Consider the following 23,304-nt stretch of genomic DNA (forward strand, 5'->3'; position numbering starts at 1 on the left):
GGGTTAGGAAGATCCAATGAAATAATGTAAAATGCTTTACACTTAGATATGCATCAGTGGCTTTTATTATTATTTCCACTAAAACAACAGTGTTTGCAGCACAGTGCAATAGAAAAAACACTGGCTTTGAAGGTAGTCAGGACCTGGGTCAAAATTTTGACTAGCACTTTATTGACTCTTTGAGCTTAGACAAGTCAACAGCCCTGGGCCTTGGCCCCTCATCTATGAAATGAATGAGTTTAAGGCCACATTGGAGCAAAGCCCCTTGGAGCTCACAACCTAAGATGTTATAAATGAGTCACAAAAGGCCAATGTTTAAAAGACATTTTAATTCTTACCAGATAATTTCCTTATAATAACTTTGAGGTAGGTAATGGAAGTATTTCCATTTCATGGATGAGGAAATTGAGGTTCATATAAGGAAATTACTTTCCCAATAAAAGTAAAATGTGTTAAAACTGTGATGGGAACACCAGATTTCCCGATTTAAGGTCAGTACTCTTTCTGGTACATGGTGTAGTCTCAGAAAATGAAATGTGAATGGAAAAAAAGATGAAGCATATACACAAAAAGTCAAAGAAATCAACAAAACAGTAAATGCTGAGGGCTTTAAGATTGGCGTAGCTATTATGAGTGAGGAGTTCACAGGAGCAGATGTTGACAGCTATAGGAGTCATTCAGGGAAGATTTCATGGCAATAATAGAAGAAACTTGAGCCTTGTAGAATAAAATGCAAGATTAAGGTAGGCTGAGAAGAGAAGGATGAGCATCCTAGGTTGGGAAAATAACTTGAATAAATACACAAAACTAAGAATACACATGGCAAGAATGGAGTGCAGTAGGAACCGGGTTAACGTGGAGGTACTTAGTGAACTGAAACAGAGAAAGCCCTAAATCATCTCTCTATTTCCTATCTTTTGTTATTCACTTGGGTCAGCCCTGTCTGACTCTTCCTGATCCCAACTGGAGTTTTCTTGGCAGAGATATGAGAGTGGTTTGTCAGCTCCTTTTCAGATGAGAAAACTGAGGCACACAGTGGAAAGAGATTTGCCTAGCTAACGAGTGCCTGAGGTCAGGTCTTCTTGACCTCTATGGCCATGTTATCTAGTGGCCATCTTTACTTGGTGGCAAGTGTGCATCCAGTGTGCATCCTGGAAAGGCAGCCTGGTCATGGAAGTGAAAAGATTCGAATTTGAGCCTGCCCCTAGCTAGCTTCTTGATTCTGAGCAAGTCCCACATCTGCAGTAAGCCTTGGTTTCCTCACTTGTAAAATAAGAAATAAACAGAAGGCATTCCCTCTATCACTATTTTGAAGACAGTGCTTATTAACTTTCAAGTCTATACTCTGTCAAATACCTTAATCAGTTGCTAAACATGGCTTCCTTAAGGGTTTTTTGATCCTCCAGGTGCCCTATGATTGGAACCAAGTCTACCAACTCCAAATGATTCTGAGGCCAAAGAGGGACCAACAGGAAGTTAAAGATTATTCACAAAATACTCATGAACATTCACAAAAATCTCCCAAATCTGAAAGGACCCTAGAACTTGGGAATGTCAGCACACAGAACATCAAATATTAGAGCAAGAAGAGATCTTAGAATATAGAATATAAAAACATAGGCTATCAAAAACCATGCCTGGCATGGAGCTTAATAAATACATGTTGGCTGACATAAAGTGTTCATACTGGAAGGGGCCTTAGAAATAGAATGTGGGTTGTACACAATAATAGCAAGAATGTGTGATGATCAACTATGAAAGGCTTGGTTCTTCTCAGTGGTTCAGTAATTCAAAGAAATCCCAATAGACTTCGGACAGAAAATGCCATTCAGAATAAGAAGTTGTTGTTGTTGGGTTGTTTTTTTTTTCCTCTCTCTCTCTCCCATGGTTTTTCCTTTTGCTCTGATTTTTCTCTTCCAACATGATTCATAAAACAATGTGTATTAAAAATATACTACAAAAAAAGAGAAAGACATATTATGTTAGCACAAGAAGTGCTAACTGAGGGGCAGCGAGGTGGTGCATTGGTCAAAGCAGTGGTCCAGGAGGATCCAAATTCAAATCCAGCCTCAGACACTTGACATTTACTAGTGAACTTGGGCAACTCACTTAACCCTGATTGTCTTGCAAAAAAAGAAAAAAAAAATGTGCTAACTGACTAGGGAACAGGAAAACCTGAGTTCAAATCCAGTCTCAGATCAGACTAGCTGGATAGTCTGGACAAGTCACTTTATTTGTCTACCTCAGTTTTCTTATCTATAAAATGTAGATAATAATAATAACACTTTTCTCCCATAATTGAGATGATTAAATGAGATATTTGCAAGCATTTAGCCCAGTTCTTGGTACATAGAAAGTATTTAATAAATGCTTATTTTCTTTCTTTTAAAGGATTTTCCAGGAGTTACTCTTCCTTCAAGGAAAGAGATTAGGATGATAATCCTTGTATGTCATTTTCAATCTGCCTCAGAAACAATCCTGCTAGGTTTGGTATGTGGTAACAACACAGTTCAGTTTTATCCTCATTATCACTCAGTGCCTTCACGAGCCTCTCCCACAGATAAACCAGCAGCAGAGAAGGAACTTAGGAAAGGATTCTCTGCAAAACTCATAGTCAGTCATTAATTAAGTAGGCCAGGAATAAGATTTGCAGCAGAGACAGTTTCCATTCAGCTCATTTCCTTTGTTCTTTCCCATCAATTGTTTCAGGTCAATCAGAGGCATTGGAACTAAATGGAGAAGAAAAGATCATGGAAGAGGAAGTTAGATCCCAGGAAGAAAAGGGGCTAAGCCGACGTTCTGAACAAGCAGCAGCAGCCACAGAAGACATCTTCAGCCCCAGAGAAAGCAAGAGTCAGGAACTGGAAGAGGAACTCTCCAAAGAATGGGAGGATTCCAAGAGATGGAACAAGATGGACGAGCTGGCCAGAGAGCTGACAGCTAAGAAGCGGCTGGAGGAGAGTGACAGCGAGGAAGAGCCAGACCGATCCATGAAACTCTCCTTCAGATCCCACAAGTATGACTTTGGAAGTCCTATGGGGCTGCCAAGGAGAAGCTGGAAAGCTCACTCCAGAGAGGACAGCATCGAGGCAGGCTTGCCTCTTTCTATCAGGGGAGACCCAGATGAAAAGAAGGAAGAGGAGGGAAGCGCGAACCGAAGAACTGAGGTGGGTAGACTAGTGGGGATCTTTTGGGGGAACAGAGGAAAAAAGGCTTGGTTGAAGAAGAGGCAGGCAGCCATGAGCAAACAAATGCAGAAATATCTTGATGTAGGTAAAGCCCACTGGATTTAAAATCAGGACCTTGCAGGTTTGAGTTCCAGGTCAAGCAGTAGTTGTATGACCCAAGACTATGAAGCATAAAGAAAGAATACTGAAGCCAGAGGGTTGGGATTTAAATTCCTGCTCTACTTGGAATATTTGTATTATCTGGGGCAAATTCTTTCTTTTCCCTCAGGTGTATGTTCTTTCCTAAAACATGATAGGATTGGACTAAAGGATCACCAAGATCCTTTTCAGCTCTTAGGAAGGTCTTGAATAAGACAGTTCTTGGGGATTCCTCTTGAGTGTTCTGGTTCATTCCCTATGCAGGAAGATTTCTTCTCCCAACTCCAAACTAGTATTTTCAACTTGAAGTACCTGCTCAGTGTAATCCTTGACTCCTAGGACAGATCTAAATTGGGAGCAGCCTCTGTCCTCCAGATACTATAGGACTGGTAAGGACTTCAGGCCAACTAGCCCAACCCCTTCATTTTACAGACAAGGAAACCAAGACCTCCAAAGCTATTGATTTGCCTAAAGTTACACAAGTGGCAAGTAGCAAATCTGGTATTCAAATCCATATCCTCTAACTCCAACTCCAATACTACTATAATATATTTTATGCATCTATTATGAGTCTGACACTGTGCTAAATACTTTACAATTATCCCATTTAAATCCTTACAACAACAACCTTGGCAGGTAAGTGCTCTTGTTATCCCCATTTAACTGAAGCAAAAGGTAAAGTGACCTTGCCCAAGGTTACAGACCTGGTCAGGTAAATTTCAGGTGGCATTTGAAGTTAGTCTTCTAGCTCTATTCTCTGCAGTACCCGTCACCCCCAATATTCTACTGCATCAATCAATACTGTCTCCCTAGGAGGTATGGTATCCCCAGGAAAGCATTAAGTATGGGGAAGGGTGTTGGGCTAGAAATGACCCTTATTACAGCAAAGTAAGCTCGAGGGGTCAATGCTTTGTGGCCCCTAGGAACTGTCCCATTCTAAAAGTGGTAGGGGTTGGAGTAGGAGAAAGAGCTCCAAATGAGGCCAGAAACAGGTAGAAGCAAAACCCCACCAGGTTCTAATGTTTCAAGGAAGTCTCTGCTTCATTCCTTATTAGCTATGTGACTTGAGACAAGTCACTCAGTCTCTGAAACCTGGTTCTCTCATATGTTAAAGAAGGTTGTTGCACTTGATCTCTAAAGGCTTCCAAAAGAGTAGGAGATTTTCCTAGGTATTTAAATCAGGGTATTGTTGTCTCAGAAAGTAGATACCTTAACTCACAAGGAATAGTTGGGATCTTAGGCCAGGACATTCATACATTACTGTGACAAGTTTAGTCCCCACAGGAAGAGATTACCTCTGGAGAGGCAGCTTGCTTTAGTGAATAGAAAGCTCTATTTTAGAGGTACTATGTTAACATTCCAAATTCTAACCTGGGTTTAAGTGCCCCCTCTGACACATATACTGGATGTGTGGCCCAAGGTAAGTTACTTAGACCCTCAGTGAGCTAGACAATTCTGATGCAATTGTCCACTTTGGTAGAGAGATCCTTGGTAAAAAGCTAGATGGACTAGGTTTCATTCAAAAAAAAAAAAAAATAGCCATATCAGCTTGCAGAGAAGAGTACTTCCTAAACCCCTATAGTCTAACCAGCCTTCCCTAACTACTTCAGTACCCACTACTTGTGTCCTCCTGTGAACTCCTTCAGCACTTAACAGAGGTGGTAGCAATTCTTACTATCTAGCTTCTTTTCCCCAGCTAGTTTACTAGAGTACCATAACTAGGCACTCAGGGCAGAAAGGATTTTTGTTCAAAGAGCAGTAACAAGAAAGATGGCTTGGTCTTGTTCTGCTTGTCCCCAGTGGGCAGCACTAAGACCATGGGGTATCCATGGGGATAAAATGAAAAGGATGCCAGCTTTCCAGTTGTAGAGTTTAGACTTTTGACTCTCAGCTTTGCTACTTAATTTCTGTGTGAGAAAGCTGAGTTACTTCACTCAGGTCTTCTTTGTGTGTAAAAGAAAGGGATTGAATTATATGAACTCTGAGGTTCTTTTTAACTCTAAAATCCTCTGATCTGGAGTTAAAAGAAGGCAGATTTTGACTTAGTGTGAGAAAGATGTTCTAATAGGCATTATAGTTTCTGGTCACAAGCTCCAGCTGCTGAAGGTCTTCCAAGTGGTGAAAGCCACTTGTCAGAATTGCTGTAAAGGAGACTCAAGGCTTTTCCCCAATGAGCTATCTGTGCTTTCAAGGTCATTTCTAAGTCCCAAAGCCCCATAATTTGTGAAGATTAGTGATTTTTCAACACAATAATAATAGCAGCTTATACTTCTATAATGCCTTTAAGTTTATAAGGTGCTTATCTTACAGTAACTCCATAAGGAGGGTAGTACAAATCATGTTAGCTATTTTTTTGACTTGCCCAGGGTCACAAATCCAATTCAATATCAGAGCTGAAATTCAATCCCAAGTCATTCTTGACTTTGGGTTTGGGTCAGAATAGAGGGTCCTAAGCTTGGTCCCACTCATAGTAAATATGACTTGTGTGTTCACATTTCCAGTTGCTCTAGAAACGAAGGCATAGCACCCATCTGACTGGTAAATTAGGTGTAGCTCTATCTGGAGGCTAGATTAGATGACCTCTGGAAATTCCTTCCAGCAGCAACTTCTTAACTAAAATTTACGAGGATTGCAAAAAGGGAACCAGTGGATGGACCTTAATTCTTTTTCCATTTGTGTTTTCTAGGATCAAGAGCTGGAAAGTCTAGCAGCCATAGAAGCAGAGCTGGAGAAGGTTGCCCATAAACTCCATGAGTTGCGGAGAGGCTGAATGGCTGATGTAGGATCCCACAAAATGCCCAGAAATTTACTCCTCTTCACCTTGCCTCTTCATTTCCCAAGTCAATTATAAATGGGCTAGGGGAGGGAGGTTGGGGCAGGGAGAGAGTGTCCCCGATGCCATTGTGATACTCGCCTAATCTGCTTTTTCATTCTTGAGTTTCTGTCCCCTGGTGCACTTCTTCCCCATCCCAAGGCTTCTTCAATGCACTTTGTGTTGGCTTCCAAACAGTTATCATTTTCAAGATAACAATGATATAGCTTTTCTAGATTATTTCCCTATCACTGTTAGATCCACTGATAAAACTGCAATAACTTGTTCTCTTTGGATTAAAGTCAAAGACTTCTGACTGTAATATATTCTATATAAAATTTATCTAAAGAAAAATAAAACTCCAATGGGCTCCCTGCTTCTTCTTTGACTCTCTCTTTAGGTTGAGGGCTGGCCATCTATGACATGGGTGAAAGAATACTGCAATTAGAATTAGGTGGCTAAGGTTAAAAGTCCTTCTCTCGTTTCTTGGTATAACACTGGGAAAATAAGAAGGGTAAATTAGATGAGCTCTCCAGTTTTACTCTATGTCCTTGTCTTCTGCAGAATTAAGTAAAGATGGGCACAACTTAGTCTGACTTACACTGACCCAGAAGGATGAAATGGCCTAGCTACCAATATGTCCTGTCTTTCCAATGAGGTCTTAAGATATGCAGCACTAGCAACTCTTGCAGAGAAAGAGGTGACATGGGTTGCATTTCATTCTTGTCTATTAGATCTTAAGATTAGACGATAATCTCCAATTTCTTTTCTAACTCCTGATGCTATGATGCTCCAAGTTCTTTCTGTCCCTTTTCCTACTCTAGGCAGGGAGAGTAGGCTTGGTCACTGTGCCATTTAACCAAGGAAGGTTACCAAGAAAGGATAGCAGTTTAGGTAATTGTAGTTTAAGATTTGGTGAATTAAAGTTTCATCAATAAATGAGGAAAAAAAGGGGCAGCTAGGTGGCACAGTGGATGGAGCACCAGCCTTGAATTCAGGAGGACCCGAATTCAAATCTGGTCTCAGACACTTAACATTTCCTAGCTGTGTGACCCTGGGCAAGTCACTTAACCCCAGCCTCAGGGAAAAAAAATTTAAAAATAAACAAAAAATAAAATAAATAAAATAAATGAGAAAAAAAGCTTTTGACAAGATGTAATACCCAATCCTGCTTAAAACACACACACAGAGACAACACTACAAAGCATAGTATTAATGCAGTGTAATGTAAAATAGTAAGTAAGCTACTTAAAGCATTGAAGATAATGGGATAAAATTGGAGGCCTCAATAAGATCATGGATAAAGCAAGTATGTCTATTATTACTTTTACTACTTAGTATTATGCTGAAATACTAGTTATAGTAATAAGACCCTACTCCCCACCAAAAAAAAGAAATTGAAGAAACAAATCCAGGCGAAGAAAAAGCAAAATGAACACTTTTCTAAATAAGAGTTGAATGAAACCTGGACAGTCAAATAAAAATCTAACTAAAACAATCAACAACTTTAGCAAAATACCACAATATAAAATCATACAAATCATCAATATTTCTTATTTGACATCAAAATTCAGCAGATGGAGAAATTCCATTTATATCTACAGACCATGTAAAATACTTCTATTTGCCAAAACATATATATATATATGTGTGTGTGTGCACATTACAGCCAACAATTTCAAAACACCTTTTACACAAATATAGATCGATCTGATTAAGTGACAAAATATGAATTGCTAATAGAAAAATTAAGCCAATATAAGAAGACTGGCATTCCCACCTAAATAAATTTACATATACAATATCCTGTTGTTCAAGCTATCAAAGGATAATTCAGGTATCCATCTGGGACTGAGTTGGTTTCTTTATGAAAGATCCTGATTCATCAATATGAATACTCCCTCCAAAGTTTGGGAAAGTTCCAGTGGCTCCAAAAAAAAAAAAAAAGTGTGATCACGTGATAGCCTTTCTGATGACGAGCTTTTCTGAGTTTGACTCTGCTAGTTGGTTCATAAACAACAGGTATACAATCAAACACTAGTCTTACTTGGTAGACTTAGCCAAAGTTTATCCTCTGCTAACATAATGTGAGCAAATCATGGCTCCTTCAAGGGGATAGGAGAGAGAAAGAAGGTGACAGATCAATTATATCAAGATGGTGGCAATGGTAGGCAAAAAATGGTAGAACCAAGATACCTCAGAACCTAATGCCTCTAGGTTTAGAATTCAATTCAAAGAAAGTATTATTTTTACTAAATAGTAGCACAGAATGGAAGTCTTCAGGAATAAAGACAAAATCTCCCTGAACCAACTCCAAGGGTAGGAGTTGATGCCTAGAAACTCATGTCTATACAGAACCAGGAATCTACTGCAATTTTTCACACCTGGTTCCCAGACTAAAGAGCTTAGTTTTTAAAACTTCATGTCATTATTTAACATATATGGTATTACCTGCCATCTAGGAGAGGAGGTTGGGGAAAAGGAGGGGAGAATTTGGAACAGGTGGTTTTGCAAGGGTCAATGTTGAAAAATTACCCATGCATATGCTTTGCATATAAAAAAGCTATTAAAAAAAAAAAAAACTTCATGTCATATAGAACCACAGAATGCTAAAGCTGGAAGGAAGGTTACTGAACCTCCAACCACTTAACTGCATATAGTAGTGAACAGACTCAGGCTAGGAACATGCCCAAAGTCAGATACATGTGCAGACAAGAACATAATCATGTTGATTATTAAGAACTAGGTCAGAGATAGTTCTTCTGATCCTTTTGTACAGACCTCTTAATGTGTATTCTTTAAACCTCATGGGGGCATTGCTGAAGCAGGTGCTCTCAGCCTTTGAGTACAGATCTTTGGAAAGAAAGATACAGTCAGCCTCAGGGCTCTGATACCACCTTACCTAAAACTAAATTGGCTAAGATGACAAAGTGGAGAATTACAAACCTTTGTTTCTAGATCTGGAATCCTGCCAGGGTTTTGCCTATTATTGGTCCTGCAAAGATAGTTTCAATAGGCAGCAAAGCCCACTTTTCACAGTCATATCCTCTTGTCCTGTTGGATACCATGTCCAACACGTTGAAGAAAACTTATCCTATCTCAGCAGCAGCACTGGGAGTCAAAAAATTGGGGGGGGGGGCGCGGGGCAGAAAAGATTCCAAAGCAAAAGCTCCAATTGGCATAGAGTACCAAAGGCCCTGATACCACTATGTAAAGAGATTTTCCAGCTAAGCTTCAGCATCCAAATCAGGGCTCAAGAACCCAACCCAGGCTCTTAGACAAGCTGAAGTGAGGTAAAGAATCACAGGCTAAAACGAAAATGAACCTTAGAACCCAGAGTGTCATGGCTGGAAGGGACTTGAGAGATCACCTAGTTCAATTCCTCATTTTACTGAAGAGAAAGTAACTGGTCTATAGTCACTTGGCCAGCTGGTGTCAGAAAGTCTTGGATGAAGCACTTCAGCATTAACCACACCCATACCCTGGTGTCGTAAGGCATTTATTTCTTGGTGTGTTTCAAATAGGATTTTTTTTTTCTTGAAAACAATTACAGAAATAACAATTACAATACTTACTATATCCACTAGTGACTGTTAAAATCAAAATCGCATCTATCACAAGGGTTGGCAAATTAAAAAAGAGGACTTTATCCGCTCCCCAAAAAATGATAGTGAATAGATGCCATGGTCTTCATCATTATCACATGTATGAAAGCATGCAATAAACTCAAATTTCCAACAAAAATTTTTGGTTTTTATAATTCACCATGATTATATATATATATATATATATATATATATATATATATATATATATATATATATATATATATACACACACACACACACACACACACACACATGAATTAAGTACAAAACAAGTTTGGACTTTTGATAATGGATGCCTGTGAACACAATTTAAGTAAATTACATTATCACAAAACACTGATTTTTTTGCTTTTGTTTTTGAAAACACCACAAAGTTGGAACTATATCTTCATCAAATCACTGCTGAATGATCTTTGTTAGGAAGAGTATGAATCAGACAGAGGGATATGATTTCTTATAGTGCCCTGAATGGAATAGAGCAATGGGGAAAGGAGGAATGCTTTAAAATCTGGGGGAAACGTTCCCTCAGAAGTCTAATGGAGCAATGCTAGGCTTTGTGGATTGTCAAAGGATGCAAAGGATATAGAAGGGTGAGGATGGTATGAAGGAATTAGGATTAGCAGAATAGGGGAGGGGATAAAGGAGAGTGTATATTCATATTTCTATATGCCTTTATAGTCTTTTCCCAAGGAGATGTGAGAATATGGTGGGTTTGAAGCATTTGGCCATCAAATTAGACAAAACTTGTAAACAACCATGTCTTTCAACAAGAACAATAAAAGCAGTGGTCCTCAAACTTTTTAAATAGAGGGTCAGTTTACTGTCCCTCAGGACTGTTGGAGGGCCAGACTATAGTAAAAATAAAAGCTCACACCGTCTTTGCCCTCAGCCCATTTAACATAACCCAAGGGGCTGCATAAATGTCCTCAGCCCACTGCATCTGGCCTGCAGGCCATAGTTTGAGAACCCCTGAATAAAAGGATTCTAATTAATGTTTGGGTTCGAATGCAAAAGGAAACAAAGGCAATGATAAGAAAAAATGGAAAAAGCTCTACATTTCACTAAGAACAGACATTTCTATGTCCCTAGACAACAGAACCCTATAAGAGAGACCCTTTCTTTCATGGTCCTAGAAGTCCAACACTTTGGAAGCTGCAATAAATGTAGTGATCCCAGCCATCAATGCCAGTTACTTAATCAGTTACTTAAGTTTACTGCATCTCAAGATGTCCTTGGTTTTATGAGCACTGCTTAGCTATCTCTCCTAGATTGCATAAAACTTACGGGACAAAAGTGGATGACTGCCTGCTCTAAAATATCTGGGAAAAAATGGAAAATTTTGCAATGAGGACTGAGAATCAATTTCACTTGGGTAATCTTGAATTTGCTCAGAGGAGACAGTTATTCATCAAAATGCCAGAACTGTAAGGACTTCTCAAAGAATATATTCCAGTCCCATTAATTGATATTACGTAGATATTGAAGCTAAGAAAGTGGCCTAAATAATCCTTAAATAAATCCACCTTTAATCCTATCATCCTATAAATAAAGGACAAGTGACTTGTCTAGGACCACAAGTTTATTACATGATAGTCTTGAGTCTTGAACCCAAGTCTCATTTCCATTTGAATCCAAATGAACTCAATATGTCAGAAACTATGTTTGGGAGGAAATTAGTTCTTGCTGGTGATAAATCCATGTGGTTCTGGAAGTAGAGGGCAAAGAAAAAAAAGTGGCAAATCTAAACAAATGAAAAATCTATAAAATCTACCATGAGAAATGACTCCCTGTTGAATAGAAGCTCTAATGTCTTAGGAAACAATTTCACAGATTTCAAGGGGAAAGGGATTGCAATTTCAATACCATTAATGCTTCACTACACTTCAACTAAAAGCAATTTTAAGACAAAACTTTAGAGATGGCTAACTGGACTCTCACAGCAGGTGTGTTAGAATCACCTATCAACTATTTCCTACTACGTAATTGACAGTCTATTCATTTAAAAAATAGGGGATGTGGGGTGGTGGAATCTGAGTACTTAAGCTAAAACAGAATTTACCAGTCAATTGAAAAATCAATTCTGCTTCCTATATCTCAACTGTTTAAATCAAATTGAAAGGTCTGGACAGTTTAGGGAGTAAAAAAGAAAGGGCTGGAGATTTATTTGGCTATTAAGTGGCAAAAATTAATAGACTGGCCTCTTTGAAACAGGTTCTTCTTCACACCCTGGATTTAGAAGTCATCTGATTTCAATAAACGGCCTGGCTGGTGTTCCAAGAACAAAGTGCATTAGTTTTTATCTGCTCCCTCCTACCAATAGTCATGTTGGGAAATGTCACTGAACACAAATGGAAGTTCCATAGACAGAAACACAATCATCTGGGGGAAGGAATTTCACCTGAAATCCTCTGCGAAACCAGTAATCAGTGGTAGTTGGACAAAGAGAGCTAATGTTACCCCTTTCTCCCTGCAAAGCAATTCTTACTAGGTTAAGTCTTACAACTCAACACCAGGGCACCTACCACTTTTGTAATGTTTCTTTTAAAACTATTTCTTTTCTTTAGACTATTACTTCCCTGGCTACAATTTGTGAGCCTGTCCTTGCCTGGCTAATCAAAAAACCATCATATACATATATACATACATATATATATATATATATATATATATATATATATATATATATATATATATATATATATTTACAAGAATGCAAAGCTGACTTTTCCAACTCACAAGGGCTATCAACCTAACCTGTCAAAAGTTCTCCTTCCCACTCTCCCCTTAAGACTAAAGGCTAATCTGGTTTATGGACAATTAAGGGAAAGGATAAACAGGAACTAAGTTAGACTTCTCAATGGTCATCTAATATTTCTGTTTCTAAATGCCAACATATGCAGGTCTTGAGCCAACAATGTCATTTAAAACCAGCTGGATGGTGCAGTGGATAGAGCACCAGGCCTGAAGTCAAGAGACCCTGAGTTCAAATCCAGTCTCAGACACAACATTTCCTAGCTGTGTGACCCTGGGCAAGTCACTTAACCCCAATTGTTTCAGCCAAAAAAAGCCATATCTGGGAGGGGAGAGGGGCAGCTAGGTAGTGAAGTGGATAAAGCACCTGCCCTGGAGTCAGATCCCACCTCAGACATTTAACACTTTCTAGCTATGTGATCTGGGCAAGTCACTTAATCCTAATTGCCTCATTAAAAGATATTTAAAAAAAAAAAAAAAAAAAAGGTATACTTACAAGTCATAGGAAACGAAGAGCATAAATGCTAGAAAAAATGTTTATAACTCAGAGCCATTTATTATGGCCTCATAACCTCAAGAATTTGGGAATTGTTTTAATAGACTCCATAGGATAGTGAAACCATTTTCTACTGAGAACAGTAAGAAAATAGAAGCTTCAATGACAAGAATAATGGAAGTTAAGAAAAAAGAAATGATATCTATACAAGCTGAATCTCAGGCCAAAAAGATTCACTTAAACTGGGCTGAAAAACTAAGCTGAACCTGTCAGATTTCCATAAATTCATTCTTTCTCCTGGGTGGAAAAAAATCCAACTGAAAGGTTAGAAGTCCTTATTATAATTAATTATTATCAAAATCCTAGGAGGGTAATACTGAGACAAAGAGTCACAAGCTACAGCCAAAAGGAATGTAGTCATATCTGTCTTATTGATGGGAGGTCCTTTGGTACTTTCTTCTTAGCAACACCAATATAGCTAATATGATCCATTTCCTCTCCATGTGACTAGGGAGTAACCAAGTTTGCCAGAAAAGGCAGACTAGAGAAAAATATTGCAAGTCCACTGGAAAAAGAACTTTCCCCCTTCTTTCTGTTTCATAATTCAGAACATTATGAAAAAATAGGTTCCCCAATATAAAACAATCCATTTTATCCCTCTTACACCTCCCATGTCCTATAAAATGTTATGTCATTGGAAAGCAGTTACATGAGATCTCTGTGCCTTGAAAATTTGCAAGACCCATCTGGAGAAATAAAAAATAAATAATACAGAATTAAAACTGGGACGACATTAGCAGGTTTCCAGGTGTCACATTAATAAAAATCCACCTGTTTTCTTTTGACAGTGTAGGATTGGGATTTTATTTTTAAAAGGTAAAGCTATTAAAAACAAAACCAAAAAAATATTTTTAAAAGACTTAAGAGAATCACATAACAGATTTTTAGCAACTGTTTGTAAACAAGTATAAAATACAATTACATTTCAGTAGTTTATTTTGGAGAAACAAGGCAGTGCAAAATCGGCTAACCAAACTTTCTAAGGCAAGCCAGATTAATCCACTCTGATTCAAAGGTAGAGCTAAGAAACAGCATACAGACATTAAAACTGCATCTAACGCTCAGAGTCATGTAAACATGGTTAGCTGGAAAGCTCTCAAGTTCCTAGAAAGCCTGACAGTTTCAATTAGGTCCATCCTTTCAGTCTTCCCCCCTCCCTTAATTTCGAATCCCCATCTCCTTCCCAACTGAAATGATCATTCCCATGTGGATTTCTTCCAAGAGGAGGCAAAAAAGAAATAACCTATTATTATCTAGCGCTTAATGGTTTGCAAAGCGCTTTACACATTATCTCATTTGCCCCTTCCTTAACTCAGTACCATACAGAGCTTACAATAGCAGAATCTCACCCCAGAATGGCCTCATTATACATGAATCAGAAGAAGGTCCAAATATTTTTTTCTTTCCTAAAGAGCATTTATATCTTATTATTTGACTCAAAAAAATAGATTTGACAAAGAAAATCATCAAAAAGTCATATGGGGAGAACATTTATATATCACCACAGATCATTACAAATGTTTGAGAATGTTTTAGAAAAATGAGATTTACCCCCTCCCATTTGAGCTTCAGGATAGGGAAAGTATGGCCAAACAATGATTTAGAATAATGTGCCCTACCTGCCAGCCCAAAGGACATGTGTAATGGTTCACAAAACTTTTAATACTCAAGGTTCTTATTTTTTTAATAACTTATAAAGCTAGAAAAAGGGTTCTTCTTCCTTGTGTCCCTCATCTTCTACCAACCACTCTAGAGCTCTACCTACTTGGTTTGGACAAAGTTCCAAGGTTACAGAGATCAGGGGGAATGAGAGCAGATTACAAAAGAGAATTCAAGAATTTTGTTTGTTTTCAGTATAGTTTGAACTGTGAAACAGTGATTTACAGTGTGATCTTAGTTTGGCTGATTGTCAAAGAGAGAGTATTCTTTTGGGCTGTTCCTAGACCTTGTACAGAGGAGACAGAGGGACACAATCAATTCCTTCTTGACAATCAAATCTCTGACAGTCAACTTAGTGTTTGGGATTTGCAAGAACAAAGTTAAGCTATAGCAGACAGTGGATTGAAATGGTGTAGGCTACAAGTACAATTTATGGATCCCGCCAAAAAGCTTTCAAGGGGTCAACATTAGCCACACCATGCTCTGGTTTATGATGCGTACCATCAAGATTGATGACCCTGACAACCGTATACAGCTTTGTTTTCAGGGTCTGTGGGAGAAAAAACCAAACCAAACCTAGAAGGGAATTATTTGTGCTCCTCGATTATGCTCAGCTCAGGAGATCTCTCAACTCCCCCCACTTATTCAAGATCTAAAAATGCTTCATAGAATCCTAACATTTTATGGTTAGAGTGACTCTTAAAAGAGATCATCCTTGTCCAAAGAGTGCAGAAAAGGAAGGTGACTTTGAAAAGAACACACTTAAAAAGTTAGTGGAAGAGTTGGGGCATTGTTGAGGGATGGGCCTGGCTGGGTGTGCAGAGGGCAGAGGGAAGCCAGAGGCTTTCACTTGGCACTAGTATCAACCAGTCTATAAATCATTCCAAAGTAGAGCTTGGAAGATTGCTTATGCCTCCCCTTTCCTGAAATGGTATACTCAGAGGGGTACATCCTCCAGAAATGCATACACCATAGAACCTCTGAAGGTCATTCTAGGTCATTTCTCTCTGAGTTAGGGCAGGGCAGAGAGGGCAGATGCCATATGCTCATCTTTCTGAGCAGAGGTGGCTTTGGGTACACTGTACAAATCATTTTCCTACTGGGATTGTATAGTAGGCAAAAGGGGGACACAAAGGAGGAAGAAGGGACCACAGCTAAAAGTGCAGGTAGGAAATATAAAGAGAAGATGAAACCATCTATAATAATTGAAACCTCTCTTTAAATTATGACATTCACATACAATGCCAACCTTGGCCTCTCATTCCAGGAGATCTGCACTTAAGACATAGGCTCATATGGGCTGGAAAGACCTTAGAGACTGAGCCCAATACCATTAATTTATAGATGAGGAATCTAAAGCCTAGACAGATGAAGTAACTTGTTAAAGGTGGCATAGGTTGGCCCATGGTGGTCAATTACAGTTTATAAAGAGGGAATAACCGCATATACTTTTATACACACACACACACACACAGACACACACAGACACACACAGACACAGACACACACACACACACACACACACACACACACACACACACACAAAATAAATCACCAAAAAAAACCCCAATCATCTCACACATTAAGGTCTAGTGTTGATAACACAAGTGTGTGTAAACGTGTTAAAAAATTTGTAAATGGAAGTGGGTGAAACATCCCATTTTCTCCTGCTCTGATCACTGTGGGTTCCCCCCCCCCTCCTTTTAGATCACTGCATCAGGAAATCAGGTTAAAAAAATAATCAATGGAAATTTGTAGTAGTAGGTGGAACTCTTCTAAGCTGCTTGACTCATTATCGTGATTCTAGGTGGGCCCTTTGTTTGTGCCCTGGTCCGTGGTGTCACCAGTTATTGGGAGGATGCTTTGGTGGCCAATGTTGCCACACAGTGCTGTTGGAAGCTGGGGGACACAGCAGTATTGCACCCTAGTCTCTGGTGCTGCAGCTTCACCGAGCTGTTAGTCTCATTCTCCACAATCCAGGAGGAGTCTTTGCCCATCATGCTGCTGCAGCAGCCCGTACTGGTGCCACGTGTCCGCTCGCCTGCTAGGCCACCAGACGGGTCAGCCAGGATCTTGTTGTGGGTGAGTGGGGTTGCTTCCAGGTTCTGGCCTTGCAGGACTGTGGCTATGTGGTTCAAGAGGTCGGTGAAGAACTCAGTCACACCCTCATAGCCTGAGTGAAGAAAAAAAGAAAGGAAAATAGAGAAATGATTTCTTTTGCTCTAGAACCACACAGTCAGAACATTAAGAGACGGAAGGAGAAGAATACCAAATATTAGAATTGGAAGAGACCTACCTTTGAGATGATCTAGTTCAATTCACTATAGGAAAGGAAGCTGGGACTCAGAAAATTTAAGTGAGCTGCTCAAAGTCACACAACTAGTGGGGGATTGAGATGGAACTAGAGATCAGAGATCTTTCTATTATATCAATGCCCCATGAGCAATATTAAGTAATGTGGATAAGGGATTTCTGTGGGCAAGAGGAATTGGATTCTTGACCAGGTCATGAAAGACTTTAATAAAGACACTGTGAAGCATTCCTCTCCTAATGATTATCATATTTCATGACATGGCATACCTTACCCCCCCATTACCTCTTATATTTTAATTAGTGCTTTCTTTTCAACAATTGTATGAGGAAGGCATAGGAAGAAAAAAAAAAAAAGAAGGAGGAGGAGGAGGAGGAGGAGGAGAAGAAAGAAGAAGAAGAAAGAAGAAGAAGAAGAAGAAGAACTAAGGGAAGAAGGAGGAGGAGGAGGAGGAGGAGGAGGAAGAGGAGGAGGAAGAGGAGGAGGAGGAGGAGGAGGAGGAGGAGGAGGAGGAGGAGGAGGAGGAGGACCACCAAGGGAAGAAGAAGGAGAAGGGGAAGAAGAAGAAGGAGAAGGGGAAGGGGAAGGGGAAGAAGAAGGAACTCTTCCTCCTATCATGATACTCCCCTAAAGATACGTCCCTTACTTCCTTTTTTGTGCCCAAGATCCCCAGCAAGTGAAGTCACTCAAATACCCAAATTCTGATGTCGTAAGAAGTACTCTTCCTTTTAACCACATCAACAAATTAATTGTCCTTCTCTTGGATCTATACAAGCATTCTGCTAAGATAAATTGCTCATCTCATCCCAGGACAAGGATTTCATAACATGGGCTCTGTTAAATGGATTTCCAAGAGCAACCAAACAGGTTTAGAATAAACATGAGAAAGAATCTTATAATATTTTCTTCTCAGAGCCAAAGTTATGCTGATTACCAAGAAAGGGTAAAAGACTAAGCCGGGATGATGCCCGGATCTGTCTGAAGCACTCTGGATGATTTTGGTAGGAGGAATGAAAGGCAATAAAAACCTATATTCCTTAAATGCTGGTTGTCTTTAAGAACTACTGTGAAGAATTTATAAATAGGTACTTCTCTACTACAATCTTTACTTTCATGCCTTAGCATTATACATGGTGTCTGTGGGCTCTTTATGATTATTTCAGGGAATGATAATTTCCAGCAGGTTCTACCAAACAGCAAAAGCTTTAAAATATGAGCCCATGATCAGACTTTCCAAACATAGGACCATAGAAACAGACTTGTCACTAACTGTGAAGTGACTAATTTGTTAGTTACAGCAATTCTTTGAGACAATCTAATAAGTCACTGAGGGGCTGCAATCTTTACTCTAGAGAGAGTACCATGCTTCATGAGATTTCTGTAGTGTTGGAGAGCTTTAAAACATAGACGTATTTTTCACAAAAAGCACCAGCCTATCCATTCAGAGAACTTTTGAGCTATATTTCAACAAGCTCTCTGAATTGGACTCACAATTATCAAGAGTCATTTAAAGGGGCAGCTAGGTGACGCAGTGAATAGAGCACTAGCCCTGAAGTCAGGAGGACCTGAGTTCAAATCTGGCTTCAGACACTTAACTCTTCCTAGCTGTGTGACCCTGGGCAAGTCACTTAACCCCAATTGCCTCAGGGGGAGAAAAAAGATATTTTTAGTTTTTCAGTAGAAAATGAACATTTCTGAATGTATATACATACTATTCATTTACCTGATGGTGAATTGATCTTATGCATATAGACTTCTAAACTTAACAGACTGTCTCCCTAAGTTTCTGTGACCAAAAAACCAAAATAAAGTTCAACATTCAATCATCGCCTTCAAATGGTATCTCTGCACTGAGCAAGACTGGTCCTCAGATATTGGTTAGTCGCTGGACCCAAACTCAAAGTCTTAGGAATTTGTTAGCACTTTAGAGAGCTCATGCTGGATTTTTCTGGGTTCTCCATGTCATGGTGGAAAAAAACTGGGGATATGTTGCAAATCAAATTTCGTCCTTCTTACTCCACTTCTAAATAATAGTTATAGCCTGATAAAACTGGTTTAACCTAGAAAAAGACTACTTATACATATCCTGGATACCAGCATTAAAAATGAGTAAGAATAACATCTACTAAGATTCCTACCATAAAAGTTAGATTAGCTTCTCCCTAAGAGGAAATAAAAACATTCTCAACACTAAGATAGTTCAGGAGACTAAGATTCAAATAGCTGATATTACTTTTAGGTTTTCTAAATACAAAGCACAGCTGGGATAACTTAGTTATGACTTATCAATCCTGAGTCATGGAAAAAGCATGGGCTTTAGGAGTGAGGCCACCAAGGTATCTAAAATAACATTCCTGATCCTCAAATTATTCATGTATAAAACAAAAGCAATGCCACTTTTCATAGGTTCCTGATCACTTGTTCCTAGGATTCAAGAAGATTCAGTCTGATGGACTCTTCAGGCATCATGCCTAAAGACAGGATTCTTTGGATAGAGTGGGTCAAAGTCAAACTAGCCTGCATTAACTCCAAATCTGTTCATAGGATAGAATAGAAGAAGAACCTCTCTAGCAGGCATATATGTAGAAACCAGGGAAAAAAACCTAAGCTTAGCCTTCTAATTTATACAATGGCTGTAATTACCCTGCAAATTATGCTGTTCTCCCAGCAACAGCTGAATATGCAAAGCTGAAGTCCTCACTGAGCCAGCATCAACACAGGATTGCCTTCCCTTAATGAAACCTTTACTGTTTGTTGGTGACAAGTTAATAATCAAATAGTGACCCAGGCATAATCTGAAAATCAATTCTATAGTCTGTGAAACCTCACAGAGCTTTAAGATAAAATAGTCAGTAAATGTCACCAACTCTGTTGCTCATGCCTCCCAGTCCTGACACCCACTACACTTCCACAAACTGGATCTATTTTAAAAGTCAGCAGGGCACTAAGGTATAGAAAAATAGGTATTGTCTTTATATCTGACAGCAAAACATACCTCCGAACTATTCAAAGGCTAAGTGATAACAACAGTGGGTTTCCTTGGACTCAAGAACCTGGATGGTCCTTCTAGAATAAACTGACGTCTGACTTACATACTATTTATAAAAAGCTTTGGGATGCTTGAATGGTATATTTATCATTATTATCATATTTATCATATTAGCAGTCATGGAGCCCTGGCTACTCTTTAGTATTAGTGATTTCAAAGGATCCTGTTTCTCAGGTTTTCTAAGTGGTTAGGAAAGAATATTTGGATCCAGACTGCAGTACCAAGGCAAGGAGAAGCACTAGCACACCAGAGCTTGTGACTGCAGTAAAGTGGGGACACTCTCCTCAGTTCCAGAGTAAAAAGAGTGCTTGTGGTCACTCACAGACCAGAACACATCCCAGGAGAATAACAAACATATCTCTTCTTAGATCTCACCACTGAAAGAACTGAAAACTTTTAAGTCCTTAAAAATATCTCACAGCACAGCTACACAGAACTCCTGAAGTGCACCCTACAGCCTGGAAGCAGAATCCTACTTTAATAAAAAGTTAAAAGTCAAGAAATAGATTGGGGAAAATCAGCAAACAACAGAAAAAAATTCTGGCCATAACAAGTTACTGTGGCAACCAGAAGATCAAAACACACACTAATAAGAAGATAATAAAAGTCAAAACTCCTACATCATAAGCCTCGAAGAAAAACATTAACTGGTCTCAGGTGATGGAAGAACTTAAAAAAAAAAAAAAAAGATTCTGAAAATTGAGAGAGGTAGAGAAAAAAATTGGGAAAAGAAATGAGGATGATGCAAGAAAATCATGAAAAAAGAATCAACACCTTGATAAAAATACCAAAGAAAATAAAACCTTAAAAAACAGACCAAACAAATGGTAAAAGAAGTACAAAAGCAAACAAGAAGAATGTCTTAAAAAGTAGAATTGGCCAAATAGAAAAAGAGGCACAAAAATTCACTGAATGGGAAAAAACTCCTTAAAAAGTAGAATTAGCCAAATGGGAAAGGAGGTACAAAAGCTCACTGAAAAGAATAATTTCTTAAAAATTATAATTGGGCAAATGAAAGCTAAGGACTTTACGAAAGATCAAGAAACAATAAAGCAAAATCAAAAAAATGGAGGAAAAAAAAAAAAAGACAATGTGAAATATCTCATTGGAAAAACAAATGATCTGGGAAATAGGTCCAGGAGAAAGAATTTAAAAATTACTGGATTACCTAAAAACCATGATCAAAAAAAAGCTCAGACATCATGTTTCAGGAAATCAAGGAAAATTGTCCTGATATTCTAGAACCAGAGGGCAAAACAGAAATTGAAAGAATCTACTTATCACCTCCTGAAAGAGATCCCAAAATGAAAACTTTCGGGAATATTATAGTAAAATTCCAGAGAAATCAGATCAAGGAGAAAATATCTTCCTATAAGTAGCCAGAAAGATACAAAGTATTGTGCTACAGGCAGGATAATACAATATTTAACAGCTTTTACATTAATGGCCTGGAAGGCTTGGAATATGATATTCCAGAGAGCAAAGGAGCTATGATTACAACCAAGAATCGCCTAGTTAGCAAAACTGAGTATAATCCTTCAAGGGGGAAAAATGGATATTCAATGAAAGTCTTCTTGATGGAAAAGAACAGACCTGAATAAGGTTAAAACTGTTTACATTTCTACACAGGAAGATGATACTTGTAACTCATAAGAACTTTCTCACTTTTAGGACAGTTAGCAGGAGTTCATGTTAACAGAGGCACAGGTGTGAATTAAATATGAAGGGATGGTATAAAAAAATAAAATTAAGGGGTGAGAAAGGAACATACTAGGAGAAAGGGAAAGAGAGAAGTGGAATGGGGTAAATTATCTCATAAAAGAGGTATTTCACAGGCGGGGAAGAGAAGGGAATGAACCTTTCTTCAGAACTAGGTCAAACATACACACTCATTAGGTAAAAAATTTATCTTGCTCTACAGGAAAGTAGGAGAAGAAGATGAGAGAAGGGATTAAAGAACAGAGAGGATAAAAGAGATTTTAAAGAAGGGAAAGAGATCTGTATGTGTAAGAATGTTTGTGGCAGCTCTTTTTGTAACTGGCCAGAAACTGGAAACTGAGTGGATGCCCATCAATTGGAGAATGGCTGAATATTGTGGTATATGAATGTTATGGAATATTACTGTTCTATAAGAAATGACCAGCAGGATGATTTCAGAAAGGCCTGGAGAGACTTACATCAACTGCTGCTGAGTGAAATGAGCAGGACCAGGAGATCACTATATACTTCAACAACAATATTATATGATGATCAATTCTGATGGATGAGGCCCTCTTCAACAATGAGATGAATCAAATCAGTTCCAATAGAGCAGTAATGAACTGAACCAGCTACACCCAGCGAAAGAACTCTGGGAGATGACTATGAACCACTATATAGAATTCCTGATCCCTCTAATTTTGTCTGCCTGCATTTTTTATTTCCTTCACAGGATAATTGTACACTATTTCAAAGTTCAATTCTTTTTGTACAGCAAAACAACGTGTGTGTGTGTGTGTGTGTGTGTGTGTGTGTGTGTGTGTGTATGTGTATATGTGTGTGTGTGTGTATATATACTTTAACATATTTAACATGTATTGGTCAACCTGCCATCTGGGGGAGGGGGTGGAGGGAAGGAGGGGAAAAGTTGGAACAAAAGGTTTTGCAACTATCAATGCTGTAAAATTACCCATGCATATATCTTGTAAATAAAAAGCTATTTAAAAAAACCAACAACAACAACAAAAAATGGAGGGGATAATCAGAAGCCAAACACTCTTAAGGAGGGACACCATGAAAGGAGAGAGAATATAATGAATGGGGGAGGAAATAAGATAGAGGGAAATACAATTAGCAATAGTAAAAGTGAAAAAAATTTTGGGCAAAGTTTTTTTTGATAAAGGCCTCATTTTTAAGACATATTGCAATGGCTCTTATTTTTAAAAATTCAGTTCAGTTCTATAAGAGCCATTCCCCAACTGATTGATAAATATTCTGTAGCCATTTGAAAAGATGCTCTCACTATTGATAGGAGAAATGCAAATTAAAACAATTCTAAGGTACTATATCTCAAACTTACTAGGTTGGCTAATAGAGCATACAAGGAAAATAATAAATGTTGAAGAGAACATGAGAAAAATGAACCATTAATGCACTATTGGTGAAGTTCTGAACTAATTCAACCATTCTGGAGAGCAATTTGGAACTATGACTAGGGGGCTATAAAGCCATGCTCTTTGATCTACCAAAACCA

At 38.6% G+C, this 23,304-nt stretch overlaps 2 protein-coding genes across 4 annotated transcripts in view; one reads left to right on the forward strand and one right to left on the reverse strand.

Annotated features, from left to right (window-relative positions):
- The window catches only part of CHGA (chromogranin A), a 131,132-nt gene extending 124,635 nt beyond the window's left edge, over positions 1-6,497 (forward strand). For both annotated transcript variants that reach the window (XM_074289656.1, XM_074289655.1), the window contains 2 exons: positions 2,710-3,167; positions 6,013-6,497. In XM_074289656.1, the coding sequence (XP_074145757.1) occupies positions 2,710-3,167; positions 6,013-6,096 (542 nt within the window). In that variant the 3' untranslated portion in view covers positions 6,097-6,497. The remainder of the gene's footprint in view (positions 1-2,709; positions 3,168-6,012) is intronic.
- A 7,330-nt stretch (positions 6,498-13,827) lies between these two features.
- Positions 13,828-23,304, reverse strand: part of ITPK1 (inositol-tetrakisphosphate 1-kinase) — a 333,492-nt gene continuing 324,015 nt past the window's right edge. For both annotated transcript variants that reach the window (XM_074289657.1, XM_074289658.1), the window contains one exon: positions 13,828-16,885. In XM_074289657.1, coding sequence (XP_074145758.1) covers positions 16,560-16,885 — 326 coding nt within the window. In that variant the 3' untranslated portion in view covers positions 13,828-16,559. The remainder of the gene's footprint in view (positions 16,886-23,304) is intronic.

The sequence above is a fragment of the Sminthopsis crassicaudata genome, chromosome 2, assembly GCF_048593235.1.
Source record: "Sminthopsis crassicaudata isolate SCR6 chromosome 2, ASM4859323v1, whole genome shotgun sequence".
In the NCBI taxonomy this organism is placed as follows: domain Eukaryota; kingdom Metazoa; phylum Chordata; class Mammalia; order Dasyuromorphia; family Dasyuridae; genus Sminthopsis; species Sminthopsis crassicaudata.